The sequence below is a fragment of the Falco naumanni genome, chromosome 4 (assembly GCF_017639655.2).
Source record: "Falco naumanni isolate bFalNau1 chromosome 4, bFalNau1.pat, whole genome shotgun sequence".
NCBI lineage: Eukaryota > Metazoa > Chordata > Aves > Falconiformes > Falconidae > Falco > Falco naumanni.
In genome coordinates, this window is record NC_054057.1 from 13,392,794 (window position 1) to 13,413,353 (window position 20,560).

At 40.8% G+C, this 20,560-nt stretch overlaps 1 protein-coding gene across 2 annotated transcripts; it reads right to left on the bottom strand.

The window, feature by feature from the left end:
* Window positions 1-4,103: 4,103 nt before the first annotated feature.
* Window positions 4,104-19,921, bottom strand: CCDC126 (coiled-coil domain containing 126). Of its 2 annotated transcripts, none has more exons than XM_040591854.1 (4): window positions 19,853-19,921; window positions 8,908-9,039; window positions 7,876-8,280; window positions 4,104-5,384 (listed from the first exon to the last, which is right to left on the bottom strand). In XM_040591854.1, exons 3-4 carry the CDS (start codon window positions 8,111-8,113, stop codon window positions 5,203-5,205), a joined length of 420 nt encoding a protein of 139 aa, XP_040447788.1. In that variant the 5' UTR covers window positions 8,114-8,280; window positions 8,908-9,039; window positions 19,853-19,921; the 3' UTR covers window positions 4,104-5,202. The 2 variants fall into 2 exon arrangements, with proteins under 2 accessions (XP_040447788.1, XP_040447790.1); XM_040591856.1 differs by lacking the exon at window positions 19,853-19,921 and adding an exon at window positions 10,441-11,767.
* Between the last annotated feature and the right edge of the window lie 639 nt (window positions 19,922-20,560).

Here is a 20,560-nt window from a genome sequence, read left to right on the forward strand (position 1 = left end):
TCGTGTTAATGAAAACCAAGTATTTAGCAGTTGCTTGGAAAAACAGACGACTGTGCAATATGTTAGACATAATACTGGGTGCCAAGGATACTGATGTTTCACCACACTGATCACAAAAACCTCTACATCCTTGTGCTATGTTTCTGTATTTTTTTGTAAATTATTTCATTAAAAACAGATCAGCAAACTTCTGTGATCCCAACAGTGGATAATCAGCTTGTTAAGAGTTGTGTCAGTGTGTTTCAGTGGAGTATCTGTCTAGCTGTCCATCCGTTCATCTCAAAGGTTCTTTAATGTGGCACCACTCTGCACTTTTTCTTCTTCACACATGATTGTGAGACAATGGTTGGATATCTTAATTACATTAAGGTTACTGTTGTGAGAATCAAAAATTATATTTAGATGAGGAAAGCAACAAAAAGAACTAGAGAATCAAGGCAATCTTCCCTAAGATGTTTTCCTGCCAGTTATTTGGTTGTGGAACTTGAGAACTGTGGTGCTTCTAGCTGTTTAGACAGCAATCAATATACTATTTTCTTTCCATTTTTCTTCATTAGTACTTTTATTTGGGAGTGGATATTGGCCATTCTTTGCTGCCTACATTAAACAGTCATTCACAGCCACAGACATACTACCAATCACCTAGTGAAATCAGCTGGTACACACTCATGAGGCAAATTATAGCTGGAAAAATTCAAGTCTGATAATTTGCCAAAAGATTTCAAGAGCACAAGCAAAACAAACACCACCCCAGATCAGGGGTTCTTTATATAAGGGAGGTTATATGTCCCCCTGCCCTCCAAAGAAAAAGAAAAGAAGAAAAAAACCAAAACCAAACCAAATCCAGCATAAGAACCAACCAACCTCAAGGAGATTCTGTATTTCACAAAACCTGAAGCAGGTCACTTTGGGGGGGATTTGTTTTGTCATCTGAAATGGGAAATACATAGCTGCATCATAAAAACTGCAGCACAGCAGAAATACTATTTAAATATTCCTTGTAAAAAAAATTTTAAATGTTTGGCAACACAACCAAATGTTGTGATACTATTGAGCACTTTGCGCCTGGGGTGAGCTGTAGGCTTTCTCTTTCTTTTTCACCAGCCCTTGGGTTCTTCACACAACCTCCTACCATTGCAGGGCTGCCACACCTCTCAAAATACCCTATAAAGCAGGCTGCAGTGTAGAACATACATACGAATTCCTGCTACTGTTGTTGACAGGAAAGGCAGCTGAGATCCTCCCCTTACCCCTTTTTCCTTACCCTTTTTTCCTTAGTCTGCACACTTGAAGCTTAGTTTTGCCACTCTGGAAAGCACTGTCATCTCAGCAAAAAGGATGAGTGAAGCTCAGCTTCCACCCTCTGCACTGCTGGAGCACAGAAATCATGGAAGTAGTACTTTGCTGGATAGCTGGTGAAGAGAGAACACAAGTCAGAGGCACAGCATGACGATACGGATATCTCCTAATAACGCTGGTTTCATGTAAAATTAGATGTAGGACGCTACTAGAGTATTTTTAACTTGCTTCTTGATAAACAGTTGTTTCAACTATACCCATGAATGGAACGTTTGTGCCACAAGACAGAGGTAGTTCACAGTTCCCCCTGTGTGTTTGTCAAGTACGAGCCAGGTCCAGTGAGCCATGGTACTGCCGAAACCCGAGAGAAAAGCAACTTTTTGCTAATGGCACCATGAATTATGAGCAGTACATAACTGCATGTAAGTTAGAATATCAGTCTCCAAAATCCCTGCATAAAACCACCTGCACGCACACATAGTGACAAACATTCACTTTGCTACTTTTGCTATGGTTGCTTAACCATCCTCAGGAACTTTAAGATTTCATATACCCGTATAAGAAAAGAAAAAAAGGCATTATGCATACACACACAAGAATGGCTCTTGACTGTTTATAGCACAAGGTGACACCACCCACCAAGATTTTTGTTGGTACTGTTGTCCCAAAATCAGGGTTCTTCACCTGGTGGCTTGTTAGACCACATCTGTTAACTGTTCCGCAAGACAGACACGCTGCTCAAGTCAAACTCCTGACTCCGCTTTAAGCAGAACAGAGTTGTTCATTGTTAGGTCAGGATGGGGGGTGGGGAGCACGCTGCCATACCCCAAAACATACGGTCCTGTTCTTACTACAGTCGTATCCAAATAAACTCTTCCTTTCTGGCACGCACATCATCAACATAGCTCCCCCCAAATCTACACGTTTTCCGAGTATCTCGTTTTCTATACAAAATCATGACTGCATCAACATATGGAACTTCATCCCACTTTCCCAACTAGTGACAAAACATCATCAATTGCAATACCCTGTTATAATGTAAAGACCCATTTTCTGGCCATCGTTCACCATCACCTAGTTTATAATTAGGTCGCCATTGATTACAATACCTCTTCATCTTATCTTTAGTCATCAGATCACCCCCAAACTTACTCCGATTTTTCAAAATACAACCCAGAGGACTATAGGGATGAATTGTGGCTTGGCCTGACCCCATTTTAGCTAAATACCCAGATCTGCAGGCTCTGACCCACCCCCCAGCTCAGAGCGCACTCAGCGCACTCAGCTCCGACCCCACTGGTCAATTAAGGCACCCTTGCCAAGCATCTACACGTAACAATCTTCCACAGAAGCGATCTAATTTATAATTAAATTTTACACTTACCAGTCCAAGGGGTTTCCCTTCTTTGACCCTGATGCAAATATCTCTATTTGGGCATCGCATCTTTTAGGTTGCTCGTCACCCTGACTTCAGCGAGAATCCGGAGGAGTGCCCAGTCAGTAGGTCAGTACACACAGGATCTCTCCGATCCAGTCTACGGTCGGGTACAGCAAGATGATCGGGGCAAGGCCTTATGGCTGTCCCACCCGGATCGCCAAAACGTTGTCCCAAAATCAGGGTTCTTCACCTGGTGTGCAAAAGCCACTCAACACAGAGTCGAGATGATTGTTTCATGTCTGCGCAGAGATGGGTGCTGTGTGGTAAATCCACAAAGCTAGCATACCTTTTCCTGGTTTTAGGAACCTTATATATAGTTCAACAAACAAAGAAGTTAGTCATCGTGAAACTTGATTGGCTGTAACTCTTTACATAGTATTATATACAACACACATGCTCCCGAGGTTGGCGGGGAGTTACTTTCGCTATTGTAATTACAATATACATGAGGACCGGTTACTTTTGGGTAGTTTGTCCCAGCAATTAGTGGGTTTGCAAATGTTTTTCTTACCCCAGTTCCACAACATTAACTCTTCAGCATCACTGCATCTGTGTTCTGACAGACTCTTCAGGGTCAGTACGTCTGTGTTCTGTTAACTGTATCAGTTCCTTGAACTGGTTCACATTTCTCCTTAGGTTGTTTGTCATCAGTACCAAGCAAGTACCCAGGGAATAAAAACCAAAGATAGGTAGCTATGTGATACAAAAACCTATCTTCACATTGTCAATAGAGACTTACAGATTAAAAAGAAATTATGCATCTGTCTTCTTCACTCCTAGATTAAACAGTGAAGTCCCCACCATTAAAGATCTAAACCAGTAATTTTATTTTCTCTTCATTTCTTTCTCCCCTTACCTCTAACTTTAGGAAAATTTCAGGGCATTAGAATTTCAAAAGCAAAGCAACTCAAGTGATCATGCAGGAAGAATACCAGAGACACTACTACTAAACTTCAGAGATGTACATTTTTTCCAGTCCAGAAACATCTAGAGCACATGTAGCAGGAATGACAAGACTGTTAAAAAAAAAAAAAAAAGGAGCCTTTACAAGCACAATTACAAATTTATTTTCCTTTCCTCTTTCTGCATTGAAGTGAGTACATGTTTACACAAAATGTGACAGAAAACAATCATCTGCATATGAACTAAGGTTGTAAGTGTATTTTCCTTTAGAACAGTCCAGAATATCAGCAGGTCAGCAGGGAAATAGAAGAAAGAACACATAACTTTGGATAGTATATCATCCAGCACCTCCCAAAAACCCACTCAAAGAACACTTTTGGCAAAAGTCCCTGAACATAACACCCCCCCCTCAAATATTCAGTACATTTAAAAACAAACAAAAAACAACACAAAACAAACAGGCTCAGTGTCACTTTCTCTTTAATATGACTTCCGTAACATTTTGAAATACAGTGCGCCCACACTGCAGTTTACTTTGCTGTAAGGCTAACTTACACATAAGGCAAACATTACCTTAGCTCTCACATATTCCATGGTAAGATACCCTTAGTACATGTATCTCTGTTAAATGCAGAGATGCCTTGTTTCCCTTAATTGCTTTTCCTCCTAATCAAAAAAGGAAATCAGGGAGATGGTGTGCTATGCTCATCACAAATTGCAAGGTACTAAAAAGTTAAAAAGAAACCGCAATGAATAAAAATAAACAGTATTCACATATCCAAAACATATTTCCATCACTTAAATAATTTTATCTGCAATTACAAAATACATACACTTAAATATCTTTGTAAGAAATAATCTTCTAAGATATCACAGATTATGATTTGCTTTTGATAATCTAACTGCCCTAACTCCAGCGTAAAGATATACCTGGACAGTGTTACTACCTAGGATATCTTCCTATTATAATTAATTTTCTTAAATATACAGTAAATTCTCTCTAGCTATTCTGCCAGATAGTGCAAATAAAGACATTCTTTGGGTCACAATTTTAAAATATTACTGCCAATGCTATCATCAATATTGTTTTAGTAAATGAGTAACAAAATATTATAAGTATACACATTTTCTAATATCTATTTAACAATGTGTTATCCTCAGTTACATTGGCTTAATGCAGATCACAAAAAATGAATAAGCTACAATACTGCTCACCTATCCAAATGATATGTTGTATTTATACTTAAATATATTTAGAAACCTACCTATAAGTTCCTCATTGCTTTCTGTATATTGTTATTATCCAATGGCATACTACATCAAATCATGATATCAAAATATCTTTAAAGACAACAAAGATCACTTCAGAAGTACTGTTCAAAGGCAATGAAATAATGCTTTGAGAACCTATGCACATAAGTTAGGCCTACACAGAGCCAGCATACAGTATAATAGTTTACGCTTCTTTTACAGTCAGCTACTGCTTTGCCCTAGCCAGAGATAAAAAGCTTGTTTTAAATATTACCCATCATAGATGCAGCAAGGCAAAGTGGCCCTGTTTGCTATCTAGTGTTGCTTGCTGATTTTACACGTTTATTTGAAGTTACTGGCACCTGATTGCTAGTTCCATTAGTGGCATTTGCTGCTGAGCCATTCACAACGATGTAATCAACTTTGTTTTCCAATTTCACCAGGCGTTGTAAGATGTCATCCAGAAGAACAGCAATCGTCCTCTTAAGATCAGCTGAAAATAATGGAAAAAACAAAATCATATTATTTACTATGTGTGGTGAAAAAGAACTGCTATCTCAACATATTCACATCTTAAAGACTTGCTATCCTTCCTACTATACTTTTTGGGAAAGAATGCAGATTAGTATACAAGTGTGCAATTGAACAGCTGCTTGATTTTTCTTTAATACCATTTCTCTGTTATTTTAGGCAAGGAAGATACCACCATAATAGTGAACTGTGAAGGAAGCCAATTAAATATTCAAGTGTAAGAACAAAACCACTAGTTGGAGCATTAGACTAATGACTATTTAAAGGCAGTATTTCAAATTTCATCCAGACAACAGCACTACAATACCCAGCTATGACACCTTTTAGCCTTGGACAGCAACAGAATATTTTTAAATACTTTCCCGCATTAAAAAAGGTTGTCCTTAACAGCTTTCCTCTAAGTAGCAGTTTTACTGCAGGATAGATCTGTTACGAGAAAGCATCTTACCACTTCTTACACAAGCTATAAAGTATGAAAAAAAATTCCATACGTTTAGGCCTATACTATTTGAAAAACAAGAGGAAGAGCAGAAAAAAAGACCCTATTTTGGAACATAAAAAAGGTAACAACCTTTCAGCAAAAGCTAATTACACTGTTGTCAATGTTCCTATCACCACCTTCTCTCATTCTTGGAAAAAACGAACAAACTTACCAAGTTTTACAAGGCGTTAAGTTCCCCCCAACACAGGCAGACACACTCAGTCCCCCTTTCTTACCCTTGACACACACACACACACATATATACCCCAAATCAGTTCTTAACTAACAGGAAAAACTGGAGAGGAAAAACACAGATATTAAAGTGAAAAAAGAAGAGTAACCCAGATAAAATTAAAACATCTGTAGTAAATTTAGTAATTCTTTAAAAAGTCTCAGGTCAGTCCCTCCCTCTAAATTTAACTAGTTCTTGTTTAGTGATATCACCTTGTGGGGGGTACAGAGGGAACGACATGACCGAAACAAACGAAAAAAAACCCACCAAACCCAAAAAAACTGCTTTCCAGTTTGAGCACGCTGCAGTACCATCCTGTGCTCAACAGCCCGGGGAAGGAATCGCCTGCTCAAGTTGTACGTCTGATGATCAGCATGCAAATCAACAGTGGACTTCATTTTTTTTAAAATTAAACTTCAGAAACAACCTCAGAAGGCAAATCTCATTTGGAAATACACTGTAAGACCTATATAGCAGTAGAAAGCTGCAGTACACAAGGGTTTTTTAAAACAAATCACACAGAGAAGTAATTACACAGTAAAGGCAGAAAATCCTTGAAGGCAAAAAAAAAAAAAAAAAGTGGGAGGGAAAGGGAGAAGAAAAGAAAAAGCAGTCTCTTACAAAAATGTTAACTTAATGAATGAAAGAATTAAAGGCTAAGCCATTTTGATACTGTTCTCCTCTTGGGTTGCCTCCTGCTTATCTTGTCACCACAGATTTGCCTCCTTGTTCCTGAGCAGCAGCAAAAAGCGTTCAGATGCATTTTTGCCGTTTGTACTCTAACCAGAGTGCCTATAAAGAGCATCCTAGAACTGGCAGAGCGCACCTTTTTAAGGATTCCTTAAGAATGGGATCAAAGTACCTAAATATACATTTTTACATACATATAGATATTAAGTATTTCTTTTAAAGCCTTTTTTCACAAAAGAAAAAAGAAAAAAATTTTCACAGATATGTTTTTTCCTTTATGACAGAACAGGTAGTTTCCTCAAACCTAACCTGTAAGGGATTAGCTAAAGCTCATTGCAGCCTTCCCTCAAGAGAAGCTATGAGGGACCAGAGTTAAAATTAAGACATTTTTATAGTTTTCCTAAAAGATCTCAAAACTATGTTTCCTGTATTTCAGAAGACAGTGAATACTGGTCACATATTCATCGAGTTAACGGGTAAATCAGACGGGTACGATGCAACAAGTACGAAAGCTCTAGAGACAAGGGATCTTATCTTCTAACCCAAGGGGAGATTCAGCTAAATTAATAATTGCCTTACAGTCTCAAAACTGCAGACTCAACTACTACGTTGCTTTCTGCTGCTTTTTTACTACTTAAAGAGAAGAAAAATTAAGAAATAAAAGCAGAAAGTTAGCAATGAGGCACAAGAAGAATCTGGAATGTTGAAATGACTTAATCTAAAACTTCCTCCCCACATAAAGCACATGCTAATTCCTCAATAGCTTAAAATTCAGAAAAAGCAAAATGTTACTGTTAATCCTGTAAGTAACAGTAGTCATACACATGCAGATATCTACAAAATTCCTGGAAAATAAAAGTCTCATGTCTCAAGCTTGATTTTGCACCACTTCTTAATCTTCAACTTCAGTGAATAAACAAAAATCAAATACAGAGAGTTTTTTTCCCTTGAAGAGCAATATATATTACTTAAAAGAAGAAAAAAAAAGTGTAACTTTAGAGTTTTCAGGAAAAGATACTGAAATAACTAGTATGGATTTTTTCCTCTTACCATATCCTGCCATAGATGCTGCACCACCACCATTCATTAAATTCTTATTTTCTTCTGCCAGTGCTTTGACATATCTTTTACTTAGATCTAATATCTGTCCACGCAACTCAGCACTGCTTTGGCGTCTTGGATACTGAAAAGTGTAGCGTAGCAACATCAAACCCCAAATGATGCCAAAAACTAGTAAAAACATGCTCAGTTTCTGGGACATATTTTTTCTTGAAAACGTTAGAAACATTTCTGATGAAGGCGAGAGGTGTGCTTTAATTTTAATATAAGTAATTGAACTTGGCTTTGTCAAATTATATTACATATTAAACAAAAATAAGATTTCTATGAAGTGAAAAATCTTCCTGGCTGGATCATCTTGAATACATCTTCTCATGTTGTAGTTGGTCTTGATTCCTGAAATTTGTAAAATATGACTTTGTTATTAAGAACTGCTACAGTTGTTGAGGTCAAGGACAAATACCAGTTTCCAAATGCAGTATTATTGCATAATCTAGCATGCAGTTGTGGATTTGTATCTGCTGAGAAGTGCATTCATCTTTCTATCTCATGTTATTGACAAGGTTTCCTCCTCTTTTACCAATTTTTATTCTCCAAAAATCAAAACTTCCATGCTTCTATGAATCACCTTAAATATTTTAAATATTGTAATTTGGACTGACATTAAATCCAAATGCATTTCAAACAAAACGCAATATCTAGAAGAGACTTGTAAAACACTTACACACAACATTCTGATGAGTTTTACACATGCATCTACACACAAGAAAAGGATCTTGTGAAATTATTCACTTGATTCTTACTCCTCACTTAGAAGCATAGGGCAAGTATAAACAGATAAAATGCAGAACAATTTCTTGGCTGATTACTTAGAAGTTGGGCATCATCCTCTTCTGATTTTACACAGCATTAAGATTTTTTGTTGTTCTGGTGCCTTGCTAATAAGTAAAGAAATAAACCCAAAATTAACTGGCACATTGCATCCACTTTTAGCATTTTACTACCACTGTAAAAATGTCTTACCATAGCAGGCAATTCTGATCCCTCAATAGATTAAGGCTTCATGAGAGAAACAAGTGGTAGGAAAGCTTCAGCAGTTAAACAGCAAATGTCCAGATAATTTGAAGTAATACAAGTCAGACATCTTCAGTAGCTCTGTATTGGGGGCAAAAAAAACAAAACAAAGTGCAGGACTAAAGGAACCTTCATTTTCACATGGAGTGGTTCAAGTTGAGGGCCTCAAGCCACATGCTTTTAAAACAGAAATAAATTTTTCAACCTAACTTGAAGCAATAGTTAGGGAACAACACAGAATCCATTTCCATTTTATTATAAATGCATACATTTGAATGCCCAATAATGGATTGAAACATACTTTTTAAAAAACACTTGGTAGGAATCTCCCTGAAATGTGTCCCACTTCTTGTGTTATAAGGCGGTGACAGCAGATGTTCCAGATTCATCATATATGTGTATATATATATATATTTACATATGTATCATTCTCTTTTTTTTTCCCCCTCAAATTAATCCAATCTTTTCAGTCTCTTTACATATGGATACCTCATATTTCTCATGTTTCAGCCACCTCTGAAATGTCTCCAATTATTCAATACTTTTTTGAGAGGGAGCTTCTAGTCTGAAGTGACACATTTAATAGGGTTCCTCACCACACTTTCTATAGTAGTAGTCAGGCCTCCATTTTTATTAGAATATTGAGACTGAATTTCTTCTCTTGCTAAGTACTCATCTAAACAGAACTCCACCTCCACGGTATTTTACATTGCCTCTGCGGGCCAGTTCAACTGGCCTTATGCCAACGTGCCACCGTCTGCTGCAAACACAGGCGTTACTGCTTGTGCTTGTCCCTTATCTTCACCTTCACTCTTGAGATAATCCTCTCAATAGGCAGGCCAATCTGACCGATTCAAGTGGCAAATTTTTGAGGTGTTCTAAAATCAACATGCATATCTAAATTATCCTCAACATGATCCACCCAGGGCAGGGGCAATATTAGGACTTGGACACCAAAAGTGCTGTAAAGTAACAAGTTGTCGCGTGTAAAATTCTTTCTAGTAACTGCCAGTACATAAAATCTTACTTTCACTGTTTGGTGTACTAATGTGGGTGGCAATCACAAGTCACTGACGAGGAACAGTTTACTTCACCTAAATTATGGGATATGAGCATGCACATGGACAGACAGCCAACATGCAATACTTTGAAACGCCACTGTAAATCCAGTGGGATGTAATTTGTTCAGTGTGCCTACCCCCCAAAACTGTCTTTAAGACGCAAATTTATCTTGAGTACATAAAATAAGAGAGAAAACAATAAAAAAGGACATTCTACACTATCAGTGCGAGTATCTGGAATTGTGGGGTTAAAGAACTCCTGAAACAGATCCCCCCTAAACATGAGCTAACCAGAACTTCTTTTCCCTAGTTCTTTGCCAAATCCATGGCTCTGCACTCAGACTTTAAAGCATAAACTGCACCTACATCATCATGCATCTACATAATCCCTGAATAGTCAAATATATTGAAAAATAGTTACATTTGAGGTCCAGGAGTAGGGTATTCACATGATGGCTCAGAAGACCAAATAGTACCTCTCCAGGAGAGACAAGTTTCAACCCCATTACTTTTTTTAAAAGAAGTCTAAAAATAACAGATAGCTCTTGCAGAATTTTGGTTCAGTTCTCCACAGATCTCCAGCTGTATCTCGTCCTGAAGCATTTAGACAGTATCACTACAGAGCTTTGGAGTGGAAATAACTCTGCCATCACACTGTAAATAAGACCACAAGCCAGGATAAGAGTCCCAGCCAAGAGGAACAGATTGAATAAACTCCTGCCAAGGAGCAGTAAGAATTGCAGGCTGGGTCTCTGCCATGTATCTTTGATGCACAGTGCACACGCTGACTATTGAAACTAATGGAAATCAAGGACTTAACCTGCTGGGCAAATGGCATAACACCCAAATACTAACAGTGGGCAACGGAACTGGGAGTAAGGTATACCAAAGTGAAGGGAACTATATGCACTTGTCACTTTTCCTATGCATTTTTAGAGGCCGTTCTCCCTTAATGAATTCCAGCGTGATTTCAAAGTTCTAGAGATACGGTCCCCTCCTCCTTCCTGAAATGTGCACTTCTAGTGACCCGTAACACGCTCCATGCAAGACCATTCCTGCATTACATGGTGCGCAGTAACAAACAAATAAACACAAAAAGCAAGCTTATACCCGTGTGATTTGCAAGCAGGAAAAAAGGCTATCAGAGCAGAAGGTGTACTTATTAGGGAGAAAAATAGCACAATAAGTAAAATGGATGAATTGGAATACTCTTTTACCTCTTGTTGCCCTGAAGGGTCAGCACTTCTCTACAAGAACATTATAGTTTAAACAAAACCTGTCCTCAAAATGGACCTTTCTTTTCAGTAATTCAGAAGTAATATCCTGTGAGATAACAGCATAGATATAAGAAACACTGTCTCTTGTGACTGTCTCTTTCTTCTCCCTCATTGTCTCAACTCCTGCTTACACACTACTCCCTGAGCAGGGGAAAAAGGAAGCCAAGACTTTCTTCTTTACACCGACTTAGCCCAAGTAGGAACCCAGGGCAACCACTCTTCAACCCCAGCTAAAGGGCTTTTATGGCAAAGGAGGGCAAAGCACTGCAGAAAGCAACAGGGAAAAAGGGCACATCAGAGCTATGCCTTGTTGGAATTCCTACCATTCCTAACCACAGAGACTGAGACAAAAGGAAGAGGACCATGAAGATGAAGGAGCACAGCCGGGACAAAATTTGAAAATCTGAGGACAGAAAGGAAAAAACAAAAACCAAACCAAGGAAAACAAACAAAACCAAAAAAACGCCATGACAAACACCACCAACAACAACCCCCCAAAAAATAAAAACAGCCAAAAAAACCTAACAATAAACAAACAAAAATCAAACAAAACCCCTGACCCAAATGCGCAGGCAAAGTAGCAATCCAAGAATGCACGAAGAAGAGAGTATCTTCCAGATAATCCCTTCAATAGGCAGCCTGAAGGGACCAATTCAAGTGGCCATTTTCCAAAGTTCTTTAAAAATCAACATGCATATCTAAATTATTCTGAAAATGACAAGCCCAAGCCAGGGGCAACATTAGAACTTGGAACTACAAGCAATTCCTGAAGAGAGGATCTGAAACTAGGTTTGCCCTTCACAGACACATAAAGAGTTTGGTTTTCTTCGCTGTTGCCAGTGCTGGTTGTTTAAGAAACGTATTGCCAGAGACTGCCAACATGGATTTAGGATTGTCCAGCGGTACCACCACAAACACTGACAGACACGTCTGGCAGTGAACTAAGGCACTCATCCTCTCCAAAACAAAATAATCTTGTCTCTATCCTCTGGAGCTGTGTTCCAATATCAGTCATATCTAAATTATATTAATTGAGTGCATGAAACAAAAGGAATAAGGGCCAAAGAAAAGGCAAGAGAAAATCAATTACTATATTTTCTGTAATAAAGCAAAGTTCCAGGATCTCTGATGCTACTTAAACATTAGCATTGGACTTCAGTCTGAATACTGACCCTTCTCCACAGAAACCAGCCCACACTTAGAAAACACCATACTTGAATTTTGTTGCAAAGTCTTCCTCAGATGCTGCTTTACTTATTCCCAGCAAAACCCAGAGATTATATTCATGTAGAACACAAAAAACGCAACAGTCTGTAAGGCAAAGGAATGCCTCATACACCCTCTGAAACAACCCTGGGGTATCGTGAAAACAAGGCTTACTCAAACCCTTAAAAGATTACAACACACCCTACAGCACCGTCAGTTCTTCTAGTCAAGTCACCTCATGAAAGACCACTACATATTTGTCATCATTTTTCTATTCCACCCAAGAGATCTCAGCCTTCCTAAACCACTAGAAGTGGTTATCAGCACCAGCCTGGTAAATTTACAACTGTGCTGCAAACATGGTAGGTACCTTCTAGTTTTGAAAAATGTATAGGACAGATGAAGATGATTATTTGTAAGAGGAAAAGAAAGCAGCAGGCCCGTCCGGTATTTTTGGTAGTTACTAGTAAGCAGCTTTAGCAAAAAACTAACAAAACAGAATCAACAAGAGGCGAAGAATAAAGAAAGCTGAAGCCTGAGAATCCCATTCTGTTCAAGGATCAAAAAGACTTGAAGGATAAAGTCAAGAAAAATGCACTGAAAATAGTATTGTTAATATATAGTCCAATAAATTCACCTCTTTGGTTATACATTTTGAAAACTAGAATGGCGAATACTCAGGTAGTTGTTCTTCAGAGATACCCTAGAGACCTATATAGGTCTCTAACGAACTACTATATTAAGAAAGCAGCCTTGATAAACAGGAATTTTAATCAATCTATTACTTACTACCATAATACTTATCTGCCAAATTATGATCACTGCCAAATTATTATCAACAACACAATAGAGGAAATTCAAAAGCAAGTCTAGCTTTGCAATGAGTTGTTATTACTAACCGTATAAACACAAGAAGTGATTTATCATGACAGAGATTTAAAAAAAGAAAAAGCCAGATACAGTCATAGGAGACTGCATCCAACTACAGACAGAGGACAGAGGGGTAAAAAAACTTGTCATGCAACAGACAGCAGACAGAAATTAGGACAGTATAAATAAAAGCTGACAGTAATAATTACTATTAAATAATTGTACAGTATGAAATAGGAATTTATTACAATCTCAGTGGTAGCCTAACAAATTTATGAAGTTATTAAGGATTTTAAATTAGCATATTAAAATTATGTCTATATGAGAAACAACTCTGAGTACAGTGAGGGTACAGTATTAGTAAACAATAAGCTGTGCTGTAAACAGACGTGATGATACACCTCTACAACAGCCAACAAATGTTTCAGGAAGACAAAAATCACAGGGCAGTACAGAACACCAGAGAATATTTCCACTGTTCTATCAACTGTATCCTACCAGTTTCCTTATTTTTATCTATTTAGAGTGTGCTCCACCCAGCCCATTTACCTCTGCATCCTCCAAAATCTTTTGTTTTCCAACAGAAAACTTTGAGCATCACCATTACTCAGCTGGCAGACATTGTGCTTACCATTCCAAGAGCAGAAAAGCTAGTTCTATGTTATTTGGAAGCCTGCTAGCACAGTCGCTGTGCAGCAATGAATATGGGAAGTCTAAAGAATGACTGACACACAAAAACGCATAGAATGTTTCCACTGACCAATTTAATCTTTGAAGACAGGGGCAATGAAATAAGCACCAAGAAGCCCAAAAGTTACATGCTGAGACTTTCTGGAACACCAAAAATGATGTCTGCATTCTGGTAATTTGCAGTCTTAGATGACTGTTGGTTGGTTTAGCAGCAGGAGAAAAATTGGCATGAAGTGCAGCTGACAAAGAGGTGCCCAAAGAAGGAAAGCGTGTCCTGTTACATAGGACCGTAACTCCTCGCAATACACAGAAACTTCAGTTCTCTATTCCTAGACATAACACCGTTTAATAAATCATCTTACCCACATAATTCATATTTTAAACTGGTGCCCAAGGAAGAACCACAATCCTCGTATCTTTAACAGCACATGAGTTCTTGACAAGATGTCAATAAAACCATTTTCCTGTACCGGCACCTAGGTACTGGTGACTGGCAGAACAACACTACCTTTTGGTTCCCAGGTTCATTAATCAGGTTCATTCAGACAGCTGCATAGAACCATAAAAGAGCAGAACATCATACTTGGAAGCAAACAATTAACAGCAGTGCATGTCCCCAGACAAGTGAAACCATGTTGCAGCTGTATTTTGACAAGATCAGCTCTCAGCTTGTTAAGTATTCCTATGATCATTGCTGTAAAATTTGCTCAACGGAAAAATGTCACCAGCAGAGATGGAAAAGAGAAGGATACCCTATCAACAAAACCTCAGCAATGCCTGACACAACAAAGCGCATCAAAATGCTGTATCCGTGGGCTGATGAGACTTGAGGGTCTTTTGAGGCTGCATCATAGATCAGTCAATAGAAGAGAGAATTTATATCACTACCTGCTAGGCTCAAGCAAAAAGAATAGCACTATACAACACGCTGCCACCTTAAGGATAGGTAAGGCGGCATACGTCTAGCAAAATAAAAGGCTGCCCTATCAGTATGACAGCTGCTGGACCACAGGTTTTAGTGGTTCTGTACCACTTTTGGGATGTGCTGCCAAAGGAGTCTGCCTAGTGCTTGGTGTCTTTTCCAGGACATCTATCTATCTTTATACCTTATCCCACAGCATATGTTCCTTCATTCCCTGTCTCTGCACGCCCTAGACTTGCAATTAACCAAGGAACTAGGAAAAAAAAAATATTATCTCTTTGCCTTATTGCTACCTGCCTTTCAGGGAATACCTTTAATGGATATCGTGAAATCATAGAAAGCCATGAGGTTTAAGAGAATAGAAAAAACGGGTAACTAACTATCAAGAATAGCTATTCTTCTACAGTGCTGCAACAAAGAACGAAAATCTTGCATGCTCCCACCAGTCCCTGTCTCTCAATGCAGCCAAAGGGTATTCTGGGCCAACAAAAGTCACAGCTCACCAAGCAGACAGATGTTGTCACTGCCTACAAGCTGCTGGGACAACCTCAAACGTACCTTAAACCAGGAAGAGTTTTAACCTCTTACAGGCTTCTAAGAAAAGCTCACAACCTATTTGTTTTGTTGCTGGACTTTGAGTTGAAAGCAAAAACATACTGCTTTAGACTTGACAACCCACACATCAAGTTTACAGTGGCTCTGGTATAAAATTATCTGAGTGCCCAAACACCAGACTACCTTTTGCCTGTCTATTTTAGAAATACTGGTAACTTGCTTCTAATTTGAATTAATTGTAGTCCTATTTGCATTGTTTTTATTTTACACTTTCTGTCCACGATTGCTTTTAATTTGCATTACATCTAAGGAGACTGCTTAAGTACTTTTTGATACCTTAAAGTATCCTGGCTTTTTTTCAGTGCCTCCCTCCTATATTTTGCCTACTACTGCCAGTGAACACTTTTAAAATAAACCAACTATTTAAAAACAGAAGGTTCCTTGCCTGTGGGCAGTCAGCCAAGATTCAAGATTTTGAGAAGGGAAATGACTTGGCAAGAGTTGTGAAGAAAACTAAAGAAAGCAGATATCAATGGGGACAGCATGTTATACTTGCTGAAGTTCCCCTCCTCCCACTGGGTCCATCTGGGCCTCAAAATGTTTCTATGTCTCTGTATCAGCTTCTTAAAAAAACAGAACCCAAGAAAATCTCAGCTTCATTCCATCTGGGACACTTCTCTGTTTTTCTTTATGCTTTATTGCTGCCGGTCAGGTCACACGTAGGACCCTTGCTCGTAAGAACCGCAGTTATGACAGAGCACGAGTTACCTTTTTAGCTTCCCATTTCCCTGGTAAGATTGCCACATTTTTTTCATTGCATTTGAACACTAGGCTATGACAAGTACTCCCCTGCGAAGTCCCAGCTAGTACCTCCACTCCCTTGTGAAATTCCACAGCTGTGTTTGCACCACTCTTTCCAAAGCCCCTAGGCCTCCAAAACTTCCCTCTGAGATGATAATGTTTAGCTAATTTTAGCTAGTTTAGAGAGCCATACCTGCAAGATGATAAATGTAGGGTACTGAGAAGAGAGATTTTCACTGAACATTTTAAAGAGAACTAAAAGGAAGTGGGGGGTGTCATTAAAGAGAATTAAAAGAGGAGGGGAGGGGGGAGTCAACTAACAAAGCAATGGTTGCAATGCTGGAGAGATCGGTCCTGCAGAACTGGTTGTACATGTAGACGCAGTGCAGCATCCACACAAACACAATTCTGATAGAAGGCTAACACGAAAGCTTGTACCACTGGGGAGAGAGGAAGAATTTAGCTTGTCTGGTTTTATTTCAAGAAACCTGCAGAATTTAAACTGAGTATGGACGTGTGCAAGGTGTCCAGCAAAGTACGTTTCGGTGGCAAAACTACAATACAGACCGGGCCTCAAATTCATGCTCCTTCCCAGGAGGCTGATCCAGTTGAAGATTTTAGAAAAATATCACTGGAGGAAATATTCACGACAGGTAAGATCTCTTCTTCTACATCTTTTTATTATTTCTAGATTGACTTGTCAGCTTATGTTAGCATAGTAAGGGTTATGACAGAAAGTAGTTAAGCACAGCACCACAGTGGTATGCACTGCAACATGTTTTATTGTTAAAGTAGAAGGTACCCAAGATTTAACTGGATTATATATATCATGGCAGCCTCTTATTTCTTTGATATTACTGAAGAGACCAATTTCAGTCGAGTAAGTTTTAAGTCCTCTTGTCTAGGCCTCTAGTCTAAGCTCTGGTTTACATAGGCAAAGTACCTATTTAGTTCTGAGCAATCCAAAATTAACCTTTTAAATTGGCAAATGGTAACACAAATAATTTTTGTAAAGTTGCTAATCATAAAAGAAAATTTAGAAGACTATTAATAATGCTTAGTTGAGGAAACCCAGCCCATCTAATGGTACAAGTTTTCAATCACAGGTGAAAGAATTTGTCAAATAACAAATACCATATGAAGTACATTTTAGCAGTAAACTTGTATCAGGACAAAACACATTCATTTGCATGACCGAACCCCACAGATTTTTGACAGCTAGTCAAACAATTTAATGACTGTTTTTGACACTTACTAGTCTTCAGATACATTGACTACACAGCTGACAATTTAAGCTGACAGCATGCATTTATCCTACTTACAGTTTGGGCAAGATACAAAAACTAGCACCCTTAACTATTCTTGGAAAACGTACAAGTGATCATGAACTCCCAGGAAAATATCTTACTTTTAGCAGTTAAATGACGTTCAATCCCCACGCTAAATCACAGTATATGATTAACTAATACCAATGCCTCCTTCAAGAAGCTAAAAGCCAAACAAAATCCCTAAAAGCAGAGACTACACAAGCTTAAAAAAAAAAAAAAAACAAGGAGCTTTCTTTCCAACTGTAAAAGTTTTAGGAAAAAGACCTATTTACTAGACCAAAGGAATTCCAGCATAATTACTTAACCCTCTAGAGATCTCAAGTACCCAAAATGAATTATTAAAAATTATATATTCTAACACATAAAATAACAAAAAGAGGCCAGAATAATTCAGGCTTTATACACATGGGAGTCTCCAGCAGTCAAAACGGGAACAAAGGTAGCAATAAATTTCTACATCTGATCTAAAACTGCAGTTGCTCCACTTGCAACACTAGAATAAGATGCTACTTACAAAGTACTATCCTCTTCATATTGTTTACTTTCTTTAATATTCTCATGAGCGAGAATGCAATTCATGACATTTGCTCCAAAATAAACACATTAGTTAGAACAAATCACATGCATCACGCTCAGCATGTTAATACTCTGAAGGTTCTGTTGAAAAAAAAAAGTCACAATTTCTACAAAGCTCACTTTTCACAGTGAAAAACTGTGTTGTTCCCCAGCCCCTAATTCACCCACTGAGGTGGCAAAACAACAACCAAAAGAACCCCAAACAACAACAACCCCTGTGCCCCCCAGTTGTTAACCTGACCTACATTGCACTAAGAAACCCCATATTATGTCATAGGACAGAACAAAAATTCTTTCTGCTTTTCTTTGTGGTACAGAAACACAAAAACTACGCTCCATTCTAGTTGTCAGTATCTTTTAGGTTACAAGATACATGAAAGAGAATTTACAGGATGCTACCATGTTAGATTAAGAAACTGAAAAGAAAGTTGATTAATAATGAATGATTAACGGTGCTATAGAAATAAGGAGAGATAACAGTATATAGTGAAATAAATTTAATGCAGGATCAAAAATGTAGTTAAAACATCATCAGATGTTACATATAAAAGCCGTTTTATTGTACTGTAAGAAGGAAGCATTATTCCACAACTCTTGCTGTCAAGAAGTTTTATACAATATAATATCCAAAAAGCAAAACAAAATTTTTTTTTATGTAAAGCTGTTAGTGCCAATAGATCACTTCACCTAACATTGTTAAGGATCTTGCCTTTGCTTGAACAGGAATTAAGCAAACAAAGAAAATTTCCTCCTCCTAAGTGCCATCACATCCCTGTATGCATGCTCTACCTCTTCGAAAGTTAAGTCCTTACACTACCAGCACGGCATCAATCTTGCCGAGTCACTGCAGTCATAGTTTATGACAGGAAGACCACTGCACACGAGGAAGGAAACCAGCAAACCCTTGTTTCCTTCAGGGCTCCCTCCCCGCGCAAGGGCACTGCACCACAGCGGTGGTTACCCAGCCGAAGGGAACGCTCAGCCGCGGCGGGCAGCGGCACACCCCGCACCCGAGCAGCTGCCAGCGGGCTCTGCGGTGGCCCCGCCACCAGCCACCGGAGATCCGCGCTGCCGCCGGTAACCGGAGCTCAGGGAGCAGCACCCCGGGGGACCGACCTGCAGGCAGCGCCCGGGCAGCCCCGCAGCACGACCCGCTGCGCAAGGGCAGCGCGGGCACGGGGGGCGCAGGGGGGGCTGGCGGCTGCACAGAAGCACGGCCGAAGCCAGCAGGATAAACCTGCCCCGCAGCGGGGGGCGAGCCCGAGGGAGGGGGAGCTCAAAGCGGGGCGCTCAAGCGAGGTGAAACCCGGGGTTCGCCCGGCAGGCGCAGCCAGGCTGCGGCCCCCCGCCTCCCCCTTCGCCCCCCGCGGCCAAGCCCGGCGCTTCCACCCGCACCCGCCCGGCGGGGCCGCCCCGTCTCCCCACACGGGCTGCCGGGCCCCCGCCAGCCTCGCGTCGACCCCGCTCAGCCGGAGGCCCTTCCTCGCCCCCTCCCCAGCCGGGGGGCGCAGCTCCTCCGCGCCGCGCCCCCGTGTGCCGCCCGGCGCGGCGCCTCCAGCAGGACGCGGCAGCCCCGTGGCAAAGCCCCCCCCGGCACCCGCCCGCTACCTCCGCTCCCGGCCCGCGCCCGCCTGACAGGCGCCGCTCGCTCCGCTTCCGCCCGCCTCGCGACGCACCGCTCCGCACCGCCCGAAGCCACGCCCCTTCCCCCCGGCCCGGCCCGGCCCAGCGCGCCGCCGCGCGCCCCCTGCCCGCCTCCTCGGCCGCCGGGGGCGGGGCGCGGGAGAGGCGGGGCGGGCGGGAGAGGCGGGGCGGCCAGGCCAGGCGGGGCGGGCCTCGCTCGGACGAGGAGGCTCGGCCTCAGGGCGTCGATCTGCCGCCAGGCCGGCGGGGACAGCCACAGCGCGTTGCCGGGGAGCGAGGCGGGCTGCGTGAGGGCCGGGAGGGCCTGCCCGGAAACGTTCACCGTCGGGCTCCGAACAGGAACGCATGGGAAGCTGGAAAGCTGCGTGGCCGTGGCCGGCAGTTCCCGCTGACGTCCATAAGTAGAGTGCCCGCAGCAGGACGTGGCAGGGAAGGTACCGTGCCTGCCCTCTAACGGCAGTGAGTGCGGCCGGTGGCCGAGGAGATGAGCTCCGTCCCTCGGGTCTGGTGCAGGGACACTTCACCCCCAGCCATACTCGCTCTCGTAACCCGCAGCTGCACAGGCTGCTCGTGGCTGGGGCGGTGTATAGACTCCCACCGTGACAGCCACGTAAACACAACACGCTGTGGGTACTGGACTGTGCCAGCGAGTTACCTCAGGCTCTTCCTGCA